The sequence below is a fragment of the Oenanthe melanoleuca genome, chromosome 1 (assembly GCF_029582105.1).
Source record: "Oenanthe melanoleuca isolate GR-GAL-2019-014 chromosome 1, OMel1.0, whole genome shotgun sequence".
NCBI lineage: Eukaryota > Metazoa > Chordata > Aves > Passeriformes > Muscicapidae > Oenanthe > Oenanthe melanoleuca.
In genome coordinates, this window is record NC_079333.1 from 50,200,635 (window position 1) to 50,217,407 (window position 16,773).

Here is a 16,773-nt window from a genome sequence, read left to right on the forward strand (position 1 = left end):
ACTGTTTTCAGGATGGACTGTTTTCAGGGACTCAGGCTGAAGCTTGGCTGTTGCAATAGAAACTAATGTTAATGGCAAAGATGACAGGAAAGAGCACAAAGAACACTTTATGCTGTTCTCTACTTACACAGCACTAATCCTGGCTTTAATTCTATTGCAGCCAGCAGATACCAAAACACTGCTCTACTGAAATGCTGCTACGATGGGATGAAATTAAACCCCATGAGGTTTTCTTGTGCAAAAAGGCTGGCAAAGGTGTCTGGCTCCCCGGAATGCAGGAGTGCGTTCCAGGACTGCTGTGAGAGAGCCACAGCCCTGAGGAAGCACATGAAGCAGAGGAACAGAGCTGGCTTGGCACGACGTAAGGAGCAGTGGCACACAGCCCTGCCACTGTCACCCTTCTTCTGGTGGCTGGGGAGGGTCCAGGGGCGGTTTAGTGCCGTGGGGCTGGGCTGGCAGTTTTCACATCAGCCTTTCAGAGAGCCCCAGTCCAGTGCAGCAGCCAAGCAGTGCTGCATCTTCACACCTGTGCACTGGGGAGGTGGGAGTGGGATGGGAAAACTTCTTGGGATGAGAAAAGACAGGAATCACTTTAGCCTCTGCTGGTCCCTCCAGTGTTATGGAGGAGCTGCCCACACCCCACAGAGGTCACAGGCAGCAGAGCAGGTTAGGGGTGTGGTTGTCTGCATTCAGGGCTCTTAGTGGTCTCAGATTTATGACTCTTTTAATGGTACTACTATTATAACAACTGAGTACCTCCAAAATGCTGTCATGAGAAAGGTCTGCTTTAACCAGAAAAATTTTGTCTCTTCTTTTCTTCTCCCTGAGCTCTGTCTCTGACCACATATTATGTGTCACCACAAGTTACCAAAAAAAAAAAAAAAAAAAAAAAAAAAAAAAAAAATTGCTTTGAGTTTAAAATGATCACATTCTGAGTGTAATTTCTGCTACCATTTCTTGCAGATTTCCACTTTCATCCTCTGTCTGCCACAAGTATGGGACAGTGGGGGCATCTTTGCTAGCCTTACTACAGGGGAACTAATTTCTCATTGGTAGCATATAGTTATTGAAGTTGGAAAGAGGAGCTATCTCTTTGTTCAGTGACAAGCTATGGTCATTGCTTCTCTTTTTTCAAAATTTTTCTTTGATGTACAAGATGAAACCCAGATGAAATCTTTTCATTCGGAGCATTTTTTTGTGCTATGATAAGCTGACTCCCTGTAAGACAGTGTCGAAGGTCAGCAGCCAAAACTTCTAAAAAGAAACCTCACTCCTGTTTTGCAGAATACAATGAACAGGAAGAATTTTTTGATGAAACCTCTGTCACCTTGCGCAGTTATTTTCCTGAGAGCTGGTGGTGGAGTTTTGAAGAAGTAGTAAGCCCTGGAAAACACAGGTACTGTGTTGCCTGACTAGTTGAATGTTTAAATTTGTACTCTCAAATGTACATAAATATCAGCTTTATGTAGTATCTGATGCAGAGGATTTCAGAATATTTTTAAGTACTTTCTCTCCACAACAGAGGGAATAAGATTTTCCCTGACAATACTCAAACGTCTTCAAATGACAATGTTTACATTTTAGGCATGCCTTCTAATGCATTTTATTTTGTGGTTTTTAGTGTAAAAAACTTTGCTCCTGACTCTATAACTACCTGGGAAGTTCAGGCAATAAGTATATCTCCTGAAAAAGGTATAAGTATTGAGTATTTTTTTGTTTGTTTCTTTGTATGGATGAATAGAGAATGTGTACTTTTTAAAATAGATATATAATGTTATGTTGACAGAATAGAACAGTCTGTACTTTAAAAACACAGTGTTTTGATCATAATATTTACTTCTCTGTTTATGCCATGTTAAAGCCCAACTAGAAGTTAAGGTATAGATTTATATTTATAAAAGCAACATGAAGTAAGGTCTCAAGGATGATGGATCATACAATCAAAACTGTCTTTTATTCTACCAAAAACCATGGCAGTGACTCCAGGGGAAAAACTAGATAGGTCTCTAGTGCAGATGAGTTTAAGTGAGTTCTGACTGTGCCTGTTTTCTTCACCTGCTTGTGACCTCAGGGGAGCCCAGGCACTGAGTTTTGATTAGACATCTAACTTTCAGTCAGCTATGTTAAGTGTGTAATTCTCAATCCTAGTTGTTTTTTCTTTTTCTCCCCCCAGGGTTCTGTGTAGCTGAGCCCCACACCTTTGCAGTTTTCAAAGACTTTTTCGTGTCCCTGAGGTTACCGTACTCAGTCAGACGGCACGAGCAGCTGGAAATAAAAGCAGTGGTTTACAACTACCTGCCCAACGATCTCCAGGTGCTGTTATCAAAAACAACTGCTGTACCTTGCATGCCTAACTAGCTAGATCTGTAGTTTTGTAAAATTTAGTGTGAATGGCCTGGCCACCCTGCTGTGCCTCCCTACAGCCCAGATATAATGCTCCTGCCTTGAAAGCTTTCCCGAGGACAGGATCCAGCTCTACTTGCTAATCAAACTCACCGTATAAAGCAGATGTTATTCACCATGTTTCATAGCCATATCCTTTGTCTTTGAGTACTTCTTCCCCTTCATTGAAGCAATCTGTTCCTTTTTTCTGCCTGCTGATCTGCACAATGCCCAGCTGCTGGCACTGACACTTGCTGACACTTCAGAAGGCACACAAGGTACAGAGGTAAATGAGCATGGGTGCACCATGCAATGTTAGCCACAAAAACCCATTGAGCACACAACACAGAGCCACTTTTTCTCTTCATGTAACTCCTATGCAGTCCTGCATGTGCCACAGCTGTCACTGGGCTTAGGGCCTTCATCATCCTGATGATGAGGCTGATACTCTTTTTTTCATTTCTTCCCATCTCCCAACCAGCTGTTCAACCAGCATCCTCTGAACTGCATTGAATTGTGTAGAGCTGGGATTTATAAATATGTGCTGTCCTTCTCACCTCACTGTGGCTCAGGGATAGGCCAAACTCTGTTTCAAGTTCAGTGGGATGAAGAGATGCTAGCATTTTACCTTCAGAGCCCTAACCAATACAGCTGAACGATTGCTGATTAGCAGACCATGGGGTCACAGAACAATTGACACTGGAAGGGGCCTCCAGAGGTATTTTCCCTGAGCAGTGAGGCACTAAGACAGCTCTTGGGCACTGTCCCCACAGGTGGTGGTGAAGATGGATGCAGTGAAGGGGCTGTGCACTGCAGAGACGACAGCCAGGGCTGTGCAGCTGTCACTGCTGGCCAAGGGGAACTCGGCCACGCCAGCCTTCTTCTCAGTCGTCCCTCTGACTGTGGGAGAAATTCCAATCACCATCACTGCTTTCCACCGGGATTCTGGGCACAGTGACAGCATCAGGAAGAATCTCAAAGTTGTGGTATGTGCAGCTAATTGAGGGCAGACATGTAGCTAATTGACCTCAAATACAACATTCACTATGTGTGGAGCTCTTGTGGAGGGAGTGAAATGGCACAAATACAAGGCTGGAAGCAATTCAGGAAATCTGTTCTACATCTGTGTGTATTGTATATGGAAAGGTTTGTTCACTATTTCAAAAAAGCATCCTTTACCATGACATAGCAACAACTTCTTCAGCTGGTGCCCTTCTTAGAATCTTTAACTTCTCCTTGCTTCATCAACATGCATGAAAATTCTTTTTTCCTTGTGAAGCCAAGATTGAAGATGTCCATCTAGCAAACTTTTGAGAGGGAAATCTCTCTGCTAATAATGAAGTTAAAATTCATTTTATTCCTTCTGGTCAACGGATCAATCTTCACTCTTAACGATTGCATAGGTAAAACATGTGCAAAACATGCAAGCAAAGATGCTGTATTGATTATTTAATACCTTAGCTCTCTTTCAAAATTATAAAAAGGAAGAAGAACCTTTTAGAAAAAAAACACTTTTCAAATGCTAACACAGACTCATACAGTACCTAAGAACTGTAATGCATGAAGGGCTTTTTTCCATCCACACAAAAAGTGCAAAATATGAATCCTTGCTCCCCTGATGGCAGGGAATAGCCATGTCAGTAAGGATAAGGCACAGGATGCTGGGAACCTGCTGTTGTTAAAGGCCATAACTTTTGTATTTATAGACACAGTCTCAGAGTTCAGTGTTATATCAAAACATTAAAAGTAGCTATAAAAATAGCTTTATTAAAACTGAAACTGTAGGAAGAGGGATATGAAGAATCAGAAGGAAAAAAATGTTTAAGTCTTATACCCAAGATGTACTCAGAATTTAATGGATTTCATATATGAGAGGTTTATAAAAATGAGTCCCTCTGTAAACTTGACATGATGGGTCACAAAGCTGAGAATAAACTTTGAAGTTTAATTTTTGGGAGTTGGTTTTGGTTAAAGGACTTTCCTTCAGGGAAATGTTTCAATAGTAACACGAAAAATCCAGCAAAGTTTATTAGTATTTCAGTTGGGAAACTGCAATTCTGATTTAAAAGTTGAGTATTACCTAGAGAGAAATATCTCTTCAAAATCACTTATTTGTGCCACCTGCTGGCCTAGTGCTTGGGTAGAGCTCCCGGGTTTCTTGCAGTTTAATTTCAGGTGTGAGTGCTTGCAAATGTTTTGACTTTTCTTTCTTTAATTGTGCAGGCTGAAGGTGTTTTACAGAGAGAAGAGGAGACCATTTGCATTAACAGTGACTGTAAGTTACCCAAAAGGCTTAGATACAGATGAGGCTTGGAGTAAGAATGAAGACTGAATTATGGGTGCAGTGAAATATCCCTTAATGCACAGATGTTCCTTTGGTTAACCAAAGCTTGTCAGAAACCTCTGCATACAATACATAGCAAAAGACTTGTGAAAGAAAGGAAAAAAAATCTAAATTTTTAGAATTGATTTCTTTTACTCTTGTTTTTCAAGGTATCATTTTTATATATTAACTGGGCATTCACTATTTAATTCACTAATTGGTCTTGAAAGGTACTAAAAGCTAGGCTTTTTTCAAGTCTAAAATATTGCTAAAGATTGACAATTAAATCACTATAAGAAAAATGTGTATATTTTTTTCTAAAATTACAGTGTGTTGTTTATTTTTTAAAAGTCTGGATGTAGATATCTCTTTATTATTTATTTACAGTGAAGTCCCACACAGTGGACCTGAACAGACCACCTAATATGGTACCAGGTTCTGATAGCCACGTCCTAGTTAGCCTGAAAGGTAAATGTAATTTTTTTGTCAACAACTTCTCCATTGGTGACAAGGGACAGGCCCCTCTGTGCTGCCCATTCCTGCATGGCAAGTGTCCCTTCTCTCTGGTTTTTCTGTTATGACTCAAATGGTCTGTGCAACATAAGCAGGTCATAAAACAAAACATCCCCAAGGTTCAACCAGTACCTTTTCCTCTTTATAATTACTCCTTCTTACTTGTAGTGGATGTAATAGCTTTATGAGACCCATCCCTCCTCACTGTGCTCAGACTAACATTATGGGAAAGGCAGAGGTGAAGGGAAGAGTTTATCTTCTCTAATAACCCCACACTGCATGCAGGGCTGTAGAGATCTGCTTCAGATTTCAGAAATAAGGATGCCAGACTGATGTATAGGTTGTGGAGAGTTCTGTTTTTCTGAAGAGGAGATATGTACAATCATATATTCATTTAATCAAATATAGTTGTACATATTTATATATACTCCTTCATACATAGTTTAAAAACATCTATTAGCAAATAATTTTATTAGCGATAAGTACTTCCCCACCCCCCAGAAATGTAAAATAATGCATAAATGTAAAATAATGCATTTGTGACACTGGGGGAGTTACCTTCCGTTTCAAATCCCTGTTCCAAAATAGAGGGATCATTGGCTTTCTAAAGTTATAAAATTGCAGAGAAAAAAACTCCCACATAAAATGCTTGCCATGATTAATGCACAATCTTTTTATCCCTCTGTGGGAGGATCAGGGCTGGTTTGACAAGACTTTTCCAGCCCAAACCTGATACACCAGTCTTTCCCCCTTTCCTTTCTTCCCTGCCTCCAGTAGCCTGAGGACTCTTTCTCCTTCATGTTCCTTCACTGTACCAGCCTCCTTTCTCCAGCTTTCCTGCAGCCTGGCACCCCATCCTTGCCCTTCTTCAAAGAGCTTTATGAAGTCTCAGGTGGCTAAGAACAGTGTTGAGTGGTGAGGAGTATCAGCCCATGATGGAACATCAGCCTGTAGTCAGGATCACCTTTCTTCATATCACAGCAATCAGTTTTAAATGAGACACGTACTACAGCTTGTATTTTTCCCAACAGGGAACATTATGGATGAGTCTGTTGAGAACTGTCTGAGTCTCAGTGGAGTTGAGAAGCTGATCCAGGTGCCCAGAGGCTGTGCAGAGCAAACCATGGTGACAATGGCCCCGGCAGTCTATGCCATTGAGTACCTGGATGCCAGCGAGCAGTGGGTGAACTTCAACCCCGATCGGAAGCAGGAGGCCATTGGTATGGTTGAAAAAGGTAGGCAGGAAAGCACAGAACCAGACAAACCAGCCAGAAGCCAAAGGATGGGATCCCTGTTATCCATTTGCACTGCACACTGGCTGCAGCTGCCTCCTGAAGTGCCCACTGTCTTAACACAGCCTCAGAGAAATGCCCCTGGCAGCCAGCAGACAGACATCATCCTAAGAGATCCTTAGGAGACTAATCACACCCTAAAAATGCTTGTTTCTCCCCATGGTTCACAGACACTGCTTAGGATAGCCAGCTGGGATGTAGACATCTCTGTCAGTGGCTGTGGAGTAAGACAAAGGAAATTCCCAGTACTAATCATGATATTGACACCTTCCCTTCCCCACCCCAGTATTCATCATCACACAAGCTAGAAGGACTTCAGCAGCCTTGGCCCCAGCCAGGGAGGGAGTTTCCATAGGGAGAGGACACCTGCTAGTCTGCTTCTGGAAGACTCCACTCCAAGATGTGATCCAAAGCTGATACTAAACGTACAGCCAGTACATTTTTTAAGTACTCAGCCAGTTCTACAATATGTAGAAATGTTCCAGCTCACAGGAACTAACACAGAGAGTTGTCAGTATTGGAGCAGGTACAGCTGATTTTTTTAAATATAGTGGTGTGCTTATGGTATAAAGCAATACAATGCACTTGTCATTGTGATCTTCAGATACGATAAAAACATTTCATCGATGAAAAACAAGCTTATGAATAGAGATTAAAAGCATGCTAGCAGTTTCTGCATGGAAATCTTTGCCTATTTGTCCAAGACTGACAGAAGTGAGATCCTGCTGATAAGTATTTGATATTATCAGCATCATTTAGTCCCTACATTTTGCTTTTATTGATTCTTATCGAAGTTCATCAGGGTAAAAAATTAGTTGTGTGGCTATGATACAAACTTTGTCAAATAATAGCAGTCAAGATCACAGCTCTTGATTTCTAAGACTATATCTGACTCAATAGATGATGTTTTGTATACTTTTTGATTCTATGCACCATAAAATCAACAGCTTGAAGAGTCGTCAATAATAGGAAATAATTTCCCAATATTCACTGCAGTTTTCAGGTTATTTTCATGGCCCAATGAAGTCAAACAAGACAGAGGACCTTCTAACCCCAGTGATTTTTCTGTGTCAAATTCTGCTGACCCAGTCATTTCCTCCCTAATGCCCCAGTGAACACCTCCATGAATTCTCCCACCAGTCAATACAAAATACGTCCATTATAATACAAGTGATGTAGGAAAATGCCCAATAAATATGGATGTTCTCTGAACAGTTATGTGTTCTCCTGTTCATGCAGGTTACACCAGACTGCTTGAGTTTCAGAAGGAGGATGGCTCCTATGGAGCATTTAAAACAACCCCCAGTAGTGTATGGTAAGTGATTTTCTTTTCCTGGGGTTTTATTTTTGGGGTTTTATTTTTGTTTATTTGGTTGGGATTTTTTTCCAGTATACCTCTATAATCATTTGATGCATCAAACAGGTTTTTTTGGGCTGGATTTTGAAAATCTGGTGTTTGCCTATGTACTCTTGTCATGAATAATCAGACACCAAATTCTCTGAGCATATTCAGTTCTTGGTGAAATAGATTGATACTGAGCCACTGATTATTTTACATTTGCCACAGAGTAGAAATATTCAAACTGATGTTGAACAATAATTCACTAGGTTGTAGTGAGTGCACTGTATTGAATATGAGTCTGTGCATAAAATTAGTATGTTTATCTTCCTGTCAATGTAGTCTTATATAAATATTTGTCAGCACAAGTTTGGAAAATTTGCTTTTGTGCAGGTTAACTGCATTCATTGTTAAAGTGCTCACAAGGAGCAGAGAATACTTCAGTGTCCAAGACAGTCACATAAGCAACTCAATTTCCTACTTGGTTAATCAACAGCAGGCAGATGGTTCATTCCACGACCACCACCCTGTAATGGACAGGAAAATGCAGGTAGGTCATCCATGTTTAGAAGAATTTGTTGTGCATTTTCACCACCTTTATCTTTTATACAGTCTTAGAATAGCCTTAGATACTTTTTTCAGCTATGCCTATAGAGCACTTTAAAAATTATTTCTGGGGGGTTCATATGTTTGATAAATTGTTAAGCCTTTTATGATCAAAGGCAATAAAATTGCCTTTGTAGAATTGTGACTTTGTTTTGAAGGGATGTCCAGAGCTCATCTAGTCCAAACACTCCTCAAAACAGTTCTAGTTAGATCAGACTGTACATGGCCATGTCCAGCTGAGTCTCCAGTACATCTCAGTCTGTCTGGGTAACCTGTTTCAGTATTTCACCATGCCCATGGTGAAAAAAAAATTGATAACACTTAATCAGAATTTCCAATTGCATATCTTGGTCTACACATCCTCTATAACTGTCCAGAAACACAAAATTGTTATACTGTGCATCAATTAAGTCTAGGAAAGTAATGTGCATCTTCCAAAACTCATTGAAAATGCAATGTAGTGACCATGTATATATATGAAAAAACATGCTTTAATATTTTCAATGATCTGTGTCAAATAACTAGTGAGGCTTTCACCCTCAAAGCTAGTTTCACAGTTGATATAACACTATTAAGAAAAAAAAAAAAAGAAACAAAAAACAAATAGCTCAAGCACTGGTCAAAAGGTTTGGAGGTTTTTTGACCTGTGTTCAAACTGAGATAATCTTCCATCTTACATGTACTTCAAGAGTTTTAGGGGGAAAAATCTAATGAGAGCACTGTGCTTACTTTTTCAGGAAGAGGGATAAGAAATGATCTAGTAATTGTGTATAAATACCTTCCCAGGAGAGAAGTTCTGTCTGCAAGGTAGAGGGCTCTTTAGAGAGTAGCAGAGAGATGAAAATAACCCCACCCTCCTAGTGACTGACAATTGAAATCAGGAATGTTTCTATGGGAAATTATTAGATTTTTAGCTGTAGATAACTAAATGTTTGGTTATGGACTGAAGGATGTGGTGGGTTCCTGAGCTCTTACACTGTTAAATGCAACCTGGCTGCACCATAGAAGATATCTTTTAGATGGACACAAATTACTGAGAAAAATTTAATTAGCAACGGCGACATGGTAAATGGTCAGAGGGTTTGCAGGGAAGATCCTTGACTCTATGGAAAGTGATTTCTAGATTTAATCATGCATATGCATGCACATTAAACTTTTCCTTTTCATTTTTCACCTTCCAGGGTGGCATTGGGACAGCAGAAGAGGATTTGGCTATGACAGCCTTTGTAGCCATAGCACTGCAGCAGACCCTACGTGCCTATCCATCACCTGATGTGGTAGGAAACTTGACCCTAAGTCTGCAGTCTCGTGCACAGTGGCATATCCACCCTAGCATCTCTGGGAGAATGAGGAGCTTAAAATCAGCTTACACCTGTGGTGGATAGGAAAACATATCATGATCTAATATACAGCAAGGTGTTTCGAGCTACGCGCTCCATGGCTTTAATCACTGAGCAAATATTATTAGAATTGTCTTAAAAATTATGACAGTGAAGTATTGTAATTTCCTAGTAGTAGTTTCCTACTGCCAGTTAGCAGGTCTCAGTGATGTTCACAACTGGATCCATTCTGTTTTCACAGGCACGAGTGATTACAGGAGCAGTGGCTTACATGAAAAATCAATTTTCAAGAAATGCTGACTGCTATTCTACAGTCATCACTGCTTATGCTCTGACACTTGTGCAGTCTGATAGTGCAGAAGCTCCATTTGTGAAAGAAAAATTAAGGAGCTGTGCTTCTTTTGATGAAGGTACTGGTAACCTTTCTTAAAAATCCCTTTAGAAAGCACATTTCCTAACAGAAACACTCTGAGCACATGAACTAAACAAATTGAAGTAAATGAAAAATTAGTTTTATATAACCGTGTATATACATGTGTAATGCATTTAATTATTTATATTGCATAGTTAAATATTTCTATATTTGATATTTTAATATGTTGTTTTCATAATCAATATCACTATAAAGTCACAGCATAGTGAAACTTGGATCATGACCTTCTCAGATTTTGGAATTGGAACAAAACGACAGTAATTATTCATTTATGTTTTCTGCTTCCCTTGGGAAAAAAAAAAAAAAGTCCAAGCTAAATGAGGAAGAAGAAACTTCCTATGAGAAAGCAGCAACATACAGGAGTAGTCCAGACTGGATTTGTGGTCAGGAGGGAAGGTGTCTCTTGCAGCCCACCTGCTTTCAGAGCCCCCCACCAGCTCTGAGTGCTTTGTCCCAGCCCCCAAGGATGTCACCACTGCAGGGTGTGGCTGTGGTGATGCTGAGTCAGCCAGCTGTGTGGCTGCACCACCACCCTGGTTACTCCTCCCAATGCCTTTGGTGAATACAGTGCAGTTCAGCAGCCCAGTTTAGGCATAGGGAGTATGCTTCTCCTTAATCAAGGCTGGATTTGTGGCCATAATTAATATTATTATGTATGAAGGACCACCTGACACAATGCTACCACTCCATCAGACGGATATCACTGTACAATGGGGTCGTCAAACTGTGATGGTTGGAGAAATCAAAACTGAAAGTTGTGGGTTTTCTTCTCCATTATCTTTTGTTGCTCTCACAGCAGCATCTGTGTCTTGTGGTTCCACAGTGCCATGACACAGAGCATCCACTGTGTAGAACAACAGTGATTTTTGGCAAATGTCCCTGCCAAGGGGATTTAGAACTGGGTTATTCTTGCAGCAAAGCAGCAGCGCTACTGGGGAGATGGCAACAACGCAGTCTCAGTGGAAACCTCTGCCTATGCCCTGCTCCAAACCTTGCTCCTGGAAGACATGGAATATGCAAGGCCCATTGCCACGTGGCTGACAGAAAGAAGGAGCTACGGCGGAGGGTTCTGCTCCACACAGGTGCCTGACCACCAGCTCAGGGGGAGTCTTAAGGGGAGGGAGGGAGATAAAAACCCCCTAACAACTTTTTCATTTAGATTTGAAAGCATCATAATAGTTAATTTTCAACTTCTTTGCTGTATGAAGCAGTAAAGATTTTGGATTGTTAATTAGCAATAGGCCAAGATAAAATAGTTAAAAGCCAGCAAAGAAAATTTTTTTGTCCTCATGAAGAAGTAGGATAATCTAAGGTCAGGACTCCAATGTGTTCACAATTTTAGTGCTATGAGAAGAATCTGGGAAATTAAATGAATAGCCTGTGCAAATAGGAACAGATAAATGCAGGAGCATTTCACAGCAGCAAAAAGCATATAATTGAATTCAAGGTGACTGATAAAGTCATCTCACATTGCTGTTGTTGAAATAACCTGGCATAACTGCTAATTTATTTTGCTTTTCTTCCTCACCTAGGACACAGTGGTGGCCTTAGAAGCTCTGTCAGCCTACAGCATACAGACACTGAACACTGCTTCCACTGACCTGACTGTCAGACTGGGAACACCTGGAAGGCAAAATTACTACAGCATTGTTCTGACTGATGCCCATGAAGAATTTCAGAAGCAGCTAGAGGTATACAGCCATTAGTTCTTTCAAAGGGCTCTTTCCCTCAAAAAGAAGAAATCAAATCCCCTGGCCCAGGTTTTGTCACACTAAGCAACCATGACATAGCTGATTTATTATTCCTTGAAATAATTAGATCTGTAAAACAACAGAAACTCTTTAAAGCTAAAAATAACCCCAAACCAGCACATGCTTAGCAATACACTTTAGAGGTGCTTTCCTGCCTCTTTGAGGAATTTTGTGGGATGAATCTCTCCCAAAAGTGAAGAGCAGCCAGGAACAAGTCCTAGGGAATGAGGAAGAAGAGGAATATTCTGATCTTCATTGTGCTTGGAACTGTGAGAATGTGAAATCCAGGATACAAAGGAGAGACTGAAGTTGGTAAAATGCATCTACTTAAAACAGCAGAGTAAGATGCTTTAGCTCAGTACATTTAAAACCTTGAGACATGAGGTCTCATAATTCCTTCCATAGCTAAAGGTTTTCCCTACCCAGGTTTGGGAGGGTAAAGGCATAGAAGCCTGTCAAGCTGTCAGGAAAACAATGGATCAAATGCTGAGCACAGACTAAATATCTTTTTTTCCTCTTGGTTTGCAGTTTGAACTTGGGAGAAAACTTGAAGTATCTGTACGTGGCAAAGGAAACGGGACAATGAGTGTAAGCTGCAAATTCAAAATCCAAAGCTGGACTTCTTTTAATCCCTTTTTAAAACTGAAGTTAAAACTTACTTGCTATGGCCTCAACCTTTGTGTTCCTACCTCCCAAATTCTAAAATTTTGGGCCTAAAGCCTACCCTTATGGACAGTCAATTTTTCCTGTAACTTTATTAAATCCATAAAATGTCAAGGGTCATAGAGGTGGCTGGAATTTGAAACACCTCTTTGTGTTTGGAAATGGAGAGTTATCTCAAAGGAGTCCCACATCATTTGTGAATTGCACATGGGACCTGCTTATATCCATGACCAGTCTGTGCAGCTGGGGGACTGGTCTTTCCACACTCCCATGTACCATCACTGTGTGTTGAAGTCCTGAATGGGTAAACTCCTTGTCATTTAAATGATATTTTTAGTGGCTTGCTGTTTGTGTGTTCATCTTAGATATTAAAAATGTACTGGTCACCTGAGCTGAAGAACAGCACCTGCAATGATTTGATTTTGACAGTGGAAGTGGAAGGGAGCCTTAAGTACTCTGGTGAGTGAAAAGGGCTGAGTCTCAAAGGTGGCATGTTTGGCCAGCAGCTAATGATACCTCATAGCTTTCCAGCCTTGGAAAGTGGTAACAAATGAATGAAACAAGGAAAAAGAGAAGTCTGTGAACTCTACCTAGTCATTGTTTCATTTAGCTTGTTATTCTTAAATAGTGTAATAACTGAGTGACTGTAGGTGCAGCAGGCACTTAAATTACACAGATACCATTAGAAACTCCTCCTGAGTAAGAGGAGGTGAGCTCCCTTCAGGGGAAAGCCCTGCTCATTTCCCTGGCTAATAAGGGACCTACCACATGGGCTTAAAATTCTTTGAGGCAGATCTGTCATAGGACTTCCTATGAGCAAGGATGTGATTTCCATCCCCTGAAGTGTGTAGTCATCATAATTTCTGCCTGTGTCTGCATTGGTTTTTTCTGTTTGAATTGTTAACTTCTGGAGGGAGGGATTGTCCTTCATGTATTTATGCATAGCCTATACCCCATTCTTAGCTAGGTTTGTTAGTTATTCTTACTACAGTTATCCCTAAAATTCTAACTCTGAATGAATTGGAAACACTGAGACAGTGTACAGTGAACTGTTATAAAGCTCACAGTGGTGGCATGACCACCCACTGGTATTTATCATTATACCAAAAGGAGCCAAATTTGTGCATGGCTGACCATGTCTCTCACCTCCAGAAGCTGAATACTCTGATGAAGATGATGATTATGAGGACTTGGCTACTGCAGGAAATAGCTCATCTGAGGCACTGACTAAAATGGATTGGTTTGATATCCACAGCAGAAGAAAAAGGGATTTGACCTCTCACAGCAAAACAGAATCCTTGCAATACAAAGTCTGTGTCAGGTAGGTCTGCAAGATCAGCTCTTCCTTTGTTTGTAATTCTCCTTTGTCACCTTCTTCATATCCACAAACTCAGCATCCAACCTAGTGATCTTCCGTGAGTCTGCACATATTTTAAGTGTGTGTCCTTTCTCACTGGCAGGAGAAAAGATTTCCAGACAATGGATGAGATTTATTTACTTTACTTACATAGACTTCAAATGTCCACTGCAGATTCTTCCCCATCAAACTCTGGGGAGGCTCTGAAGCACTTGGCAGGCTAATAATTTGAAAGAAAACTTTTATTTAAAAAAGGTAAATACAGCTGGAACGCAGTAGTAGAGCATTTAAAGACTTTCATTGCTTCCTAGAGAGATGCTGTTACTTCCTTTGTGGTCACACTCTGGCCTCATAAAAAAAAAAAAAAAAAAAGAAGGATGACTAATACTGTCTAGGAGAGAAGAGGAGGCAGATGGAATATTCTGTGGTGACAAGAATTTGGAAAGGGCAGAGGAAGGAAAACAGAAACCTTCCTATGCAGTGTAACACTGAAACACCTGTCTTTGCTCCCATTTACAGTTTGGCATTGGTCTCTGAAGCACAAATTCATTGCTATCCTGGGTTCTCCTTCTAGAGAGGAGCAGGGTGGAAGAAGCAGGTTTTGCTCTCCAGTAGAATTTTGGTGTTCCACTGACTTATGTCAAAACCTTGTAGACAGTGGTTTTATTGCTTCTTCTAAACAGTGGCATGAACAATGAGAGGGGAGGACTGAAGTTACCCTGATTCCAAATTTTCACTCTCCCTCATTAAATACATATTCAGTGAATTGTGTACTGGCCAAAGCATCATCTTCCCCATTAATTGCTATGAAACATTTATCAGCTACCAGATCCACTGTTCTGCATCCCTGTTCTGCTCAGTGTTAGGCTGAGGCTTAGACAGTAATGTGGAATTCCTTGTGGTTAAGACATGGGAGAAAAAGTGAAGGCATTAATTACATCACCATTCTTCTTCCCTACACTGTGGTGCACCCTTTATGGGAGAGTTCCAAAATAGAAGTTTCTGAAGTACCACTAAGTGTATGTAAAATATCTCCTGTCAAGGCATCCTGTGTGAGTTCAGAACAACTTCATTTTCCAGCAATGACACAATCACCTGATTTTTGAGATGATGAAAGCTGAAAGATTGGAAATCCAATACATATATTTAGTGGATAATTACAGCAATGAGGATTTTTGATTTGGACAGCAAAGGTGATGTAAATTTGACTTAGTCTGTGAAAAATTCGGATAAATTAATTTCCTATCTCCACTTTGTATGTAATAGAGAACTGATAATTTATCAGTGCTGTTTACCTCCCTGGCTTCAGCAATACTTTTAAGGTGGGATGAACTGTCATTTACAGGTGATTTTTTTCTGCCTATCAACTCCAAGGCAAGCCTATATGAGAAGCTCAGGCAGGGCACCTGGATTTTGGACGTCTATTTGTCTAGTACAGATGACTCTCGTGACTCTTAATGAATTAGGCAGTTAATTTTCAAATTAAAATCCACTTAGGAAAGTTAAATGGAATGGATTTGCTTCAGCTTTAGCAGGCCTGTAAAGCCAGACTCTTCAAAGCAACCTGGCTGTTCAGTGCAGGTGCTCACTGCTGACCATCTCCCTTATAAAGGTCCACAGGTCCCAAAGTACCAAAGATGTCCCTGGTTGATCTAACTCTGCTGAGTGGGTTGGAGCCTGACACAAAGGAACTCGAACAGGTTAGAAACACACTTCTCTATGCAGTCTTTTATAGAACCTTTTAGACAATTTTTCTTTCAAAATCTTTCCAAAAATCTGTAGAAGAGCAAGGGAAAACAGGTTTTGGATAGTTAGATAGATAGACTTTCACTATTCTCATTCTAATAAAAATTTCCCTGAATATATACAAGAAATGCAAAGCTTGTGTTGATCAGAGTTCAGATTTCTTAGTCCTTTGTAAAAGAAATGAGAGTGAGGCTCAGCAGGGCAGTAATGTGCCTTTCCTGACCAGATGCTGCTGCCCTGTGGCACGCCAGGACAGTGCACCCTGTGCTGGCAGAGCAGAAGGCAAATAATCTTTTGGTGGTGGTTGGTGGCAGGGCACAGTGACAAGGAGATGGGGCACAGTGCTCTGAAAACGTGGCTACAGAGTCTGGGGTTCTGGAGCCTGCTTGGTTTGGGGGAGATTTTCTCAGTTTCATGCTCTCAGGACTGTCTCCTTTAGGGAGGAAGGGATGAACAAAGCAAACTAGAATGTGGAAGGTGGCAGCAAAGGTGTTCCTTCCTCTGCCAGGGATTTGTTCTGATTTATTTGTTTCTTTGTTTTCCTGCAGCTGGTGACAGCTTCAGACAGGTACATTCAGCACTTTGAGTACAAGGAAGGGAAGGTTTTGCTCTACTTTGGTGAGGTAAGCAGACTCAATGATTTTCTAATCCTTGCCATTTCAGATAGCATATAGGCTTTTTAAAAATCTAATCATTGTATTTTTCACCCTCCATTACCTTTCTGTAATTTTTATCATTTATTATTATTGAATAGCTCAGTGGAAAGAACAGAGGAAGGGGAGAAGAGAAACACACACTTTCACCTTCCACCTTTCTATGTCCAAGAAGATGTAGTTCATAATCAAGATTTGGCCTTTGGCCCAAGAAAAAAAGTTAAATTCTCTCCCTCTCTAGCCAGAATGGATGCTTTTCATACGTGATAACAAAAGTGTTGACTGGTGGTCCTGTAAATTCCACATGGACATCTTTCATGTCAAGACCAAGATCCATATAGTGACAAACAAATGTAAACTTCAGGACCCCTAGTC

At 40.6% G+C, this 16,773-nt stretch overlaps 1 protein-coding gene across 1 annotated transcript in view; it reads left to right on the forward strand.

Annotated features, from left to right (window-relative positions):
• LOC130252258 (complement C4-A-like) overlaps positions 1 to 16,773 on the forward strand; it is a 40,298-nt gene that overhangs the window by 15,846 nt on the left and 7,679 nt on the right. Inside the window, exons 17-35 of the mRNA XM_056489662.1 lie at positions 161 to 361; positions 1,285 to 1,396; positions 1,622 to 1,692; positions 2,174 to 2,313; positions 3,156 to 3,368; positions 4,606 to 4,657; positions 5,093 to 5,173; positions 6,250 to 6,453; positions 7,750 to 7,825; positions 8,243 to 8,399; positions 9,637 to 9,732; positions 10,037 to 10,205; positions 11,144 to 11,310; positions 11,761 to 11,919; positions 12,508 to 12,567; positions 13,008 to 13,101; positions 13,795 to 13,963; positions 15,612 to 15,699; positions 16,294 to 16,368. Of these exons, the coding sequence (XP_056345637.1) occupies positions 161 to 361; positions 1,285 to 1,396; positions 1,622 to 1,692; positions 2,174 to 2,313; positions 3,156 to 3,368; positions 4,606 to 4,657; positions 5,093 to 5,173; positions 6,250 to 6,453; positions 7,750 to 7,825; positions 8,243 to 8,399; positions 9,637 to 9,732; positions 10,037 to 10,205; positions 11,144 to 11,310; positions 11,761 to 11,919; positions 12,508 to 12,567; positions 13,008 to 13,101; positions 13,795 to 13,963; positions 15,612 to 15,699; positions 16,294 to 16,368 (2,384 nt within the window). The remainder of the gene's footprint in view (positions 1 to 160; positions 362 to 1,284; positions 1,397 to 1,621; positions 1,693 to 2,173; positions 2,314 to 3,155; positions 3,369 to 4,605; positions 4,658 to 5,092; positions 5,174 to 6,249; positions 6,454 to 7,749; positions 7,826 to 8,242; positions 8,400 to 9,636; positions 9,733 to 10,036; positions 10,206 to 11,143; positions 11,311 to 11,760; positions 11,920 to 12,507; positions 12,568 to 13,007; positions 13,102 to 13,794; positions 13,964 to 15,611; positions 15,700 to 16,293; positions 16,369 to 16,773) is intronic.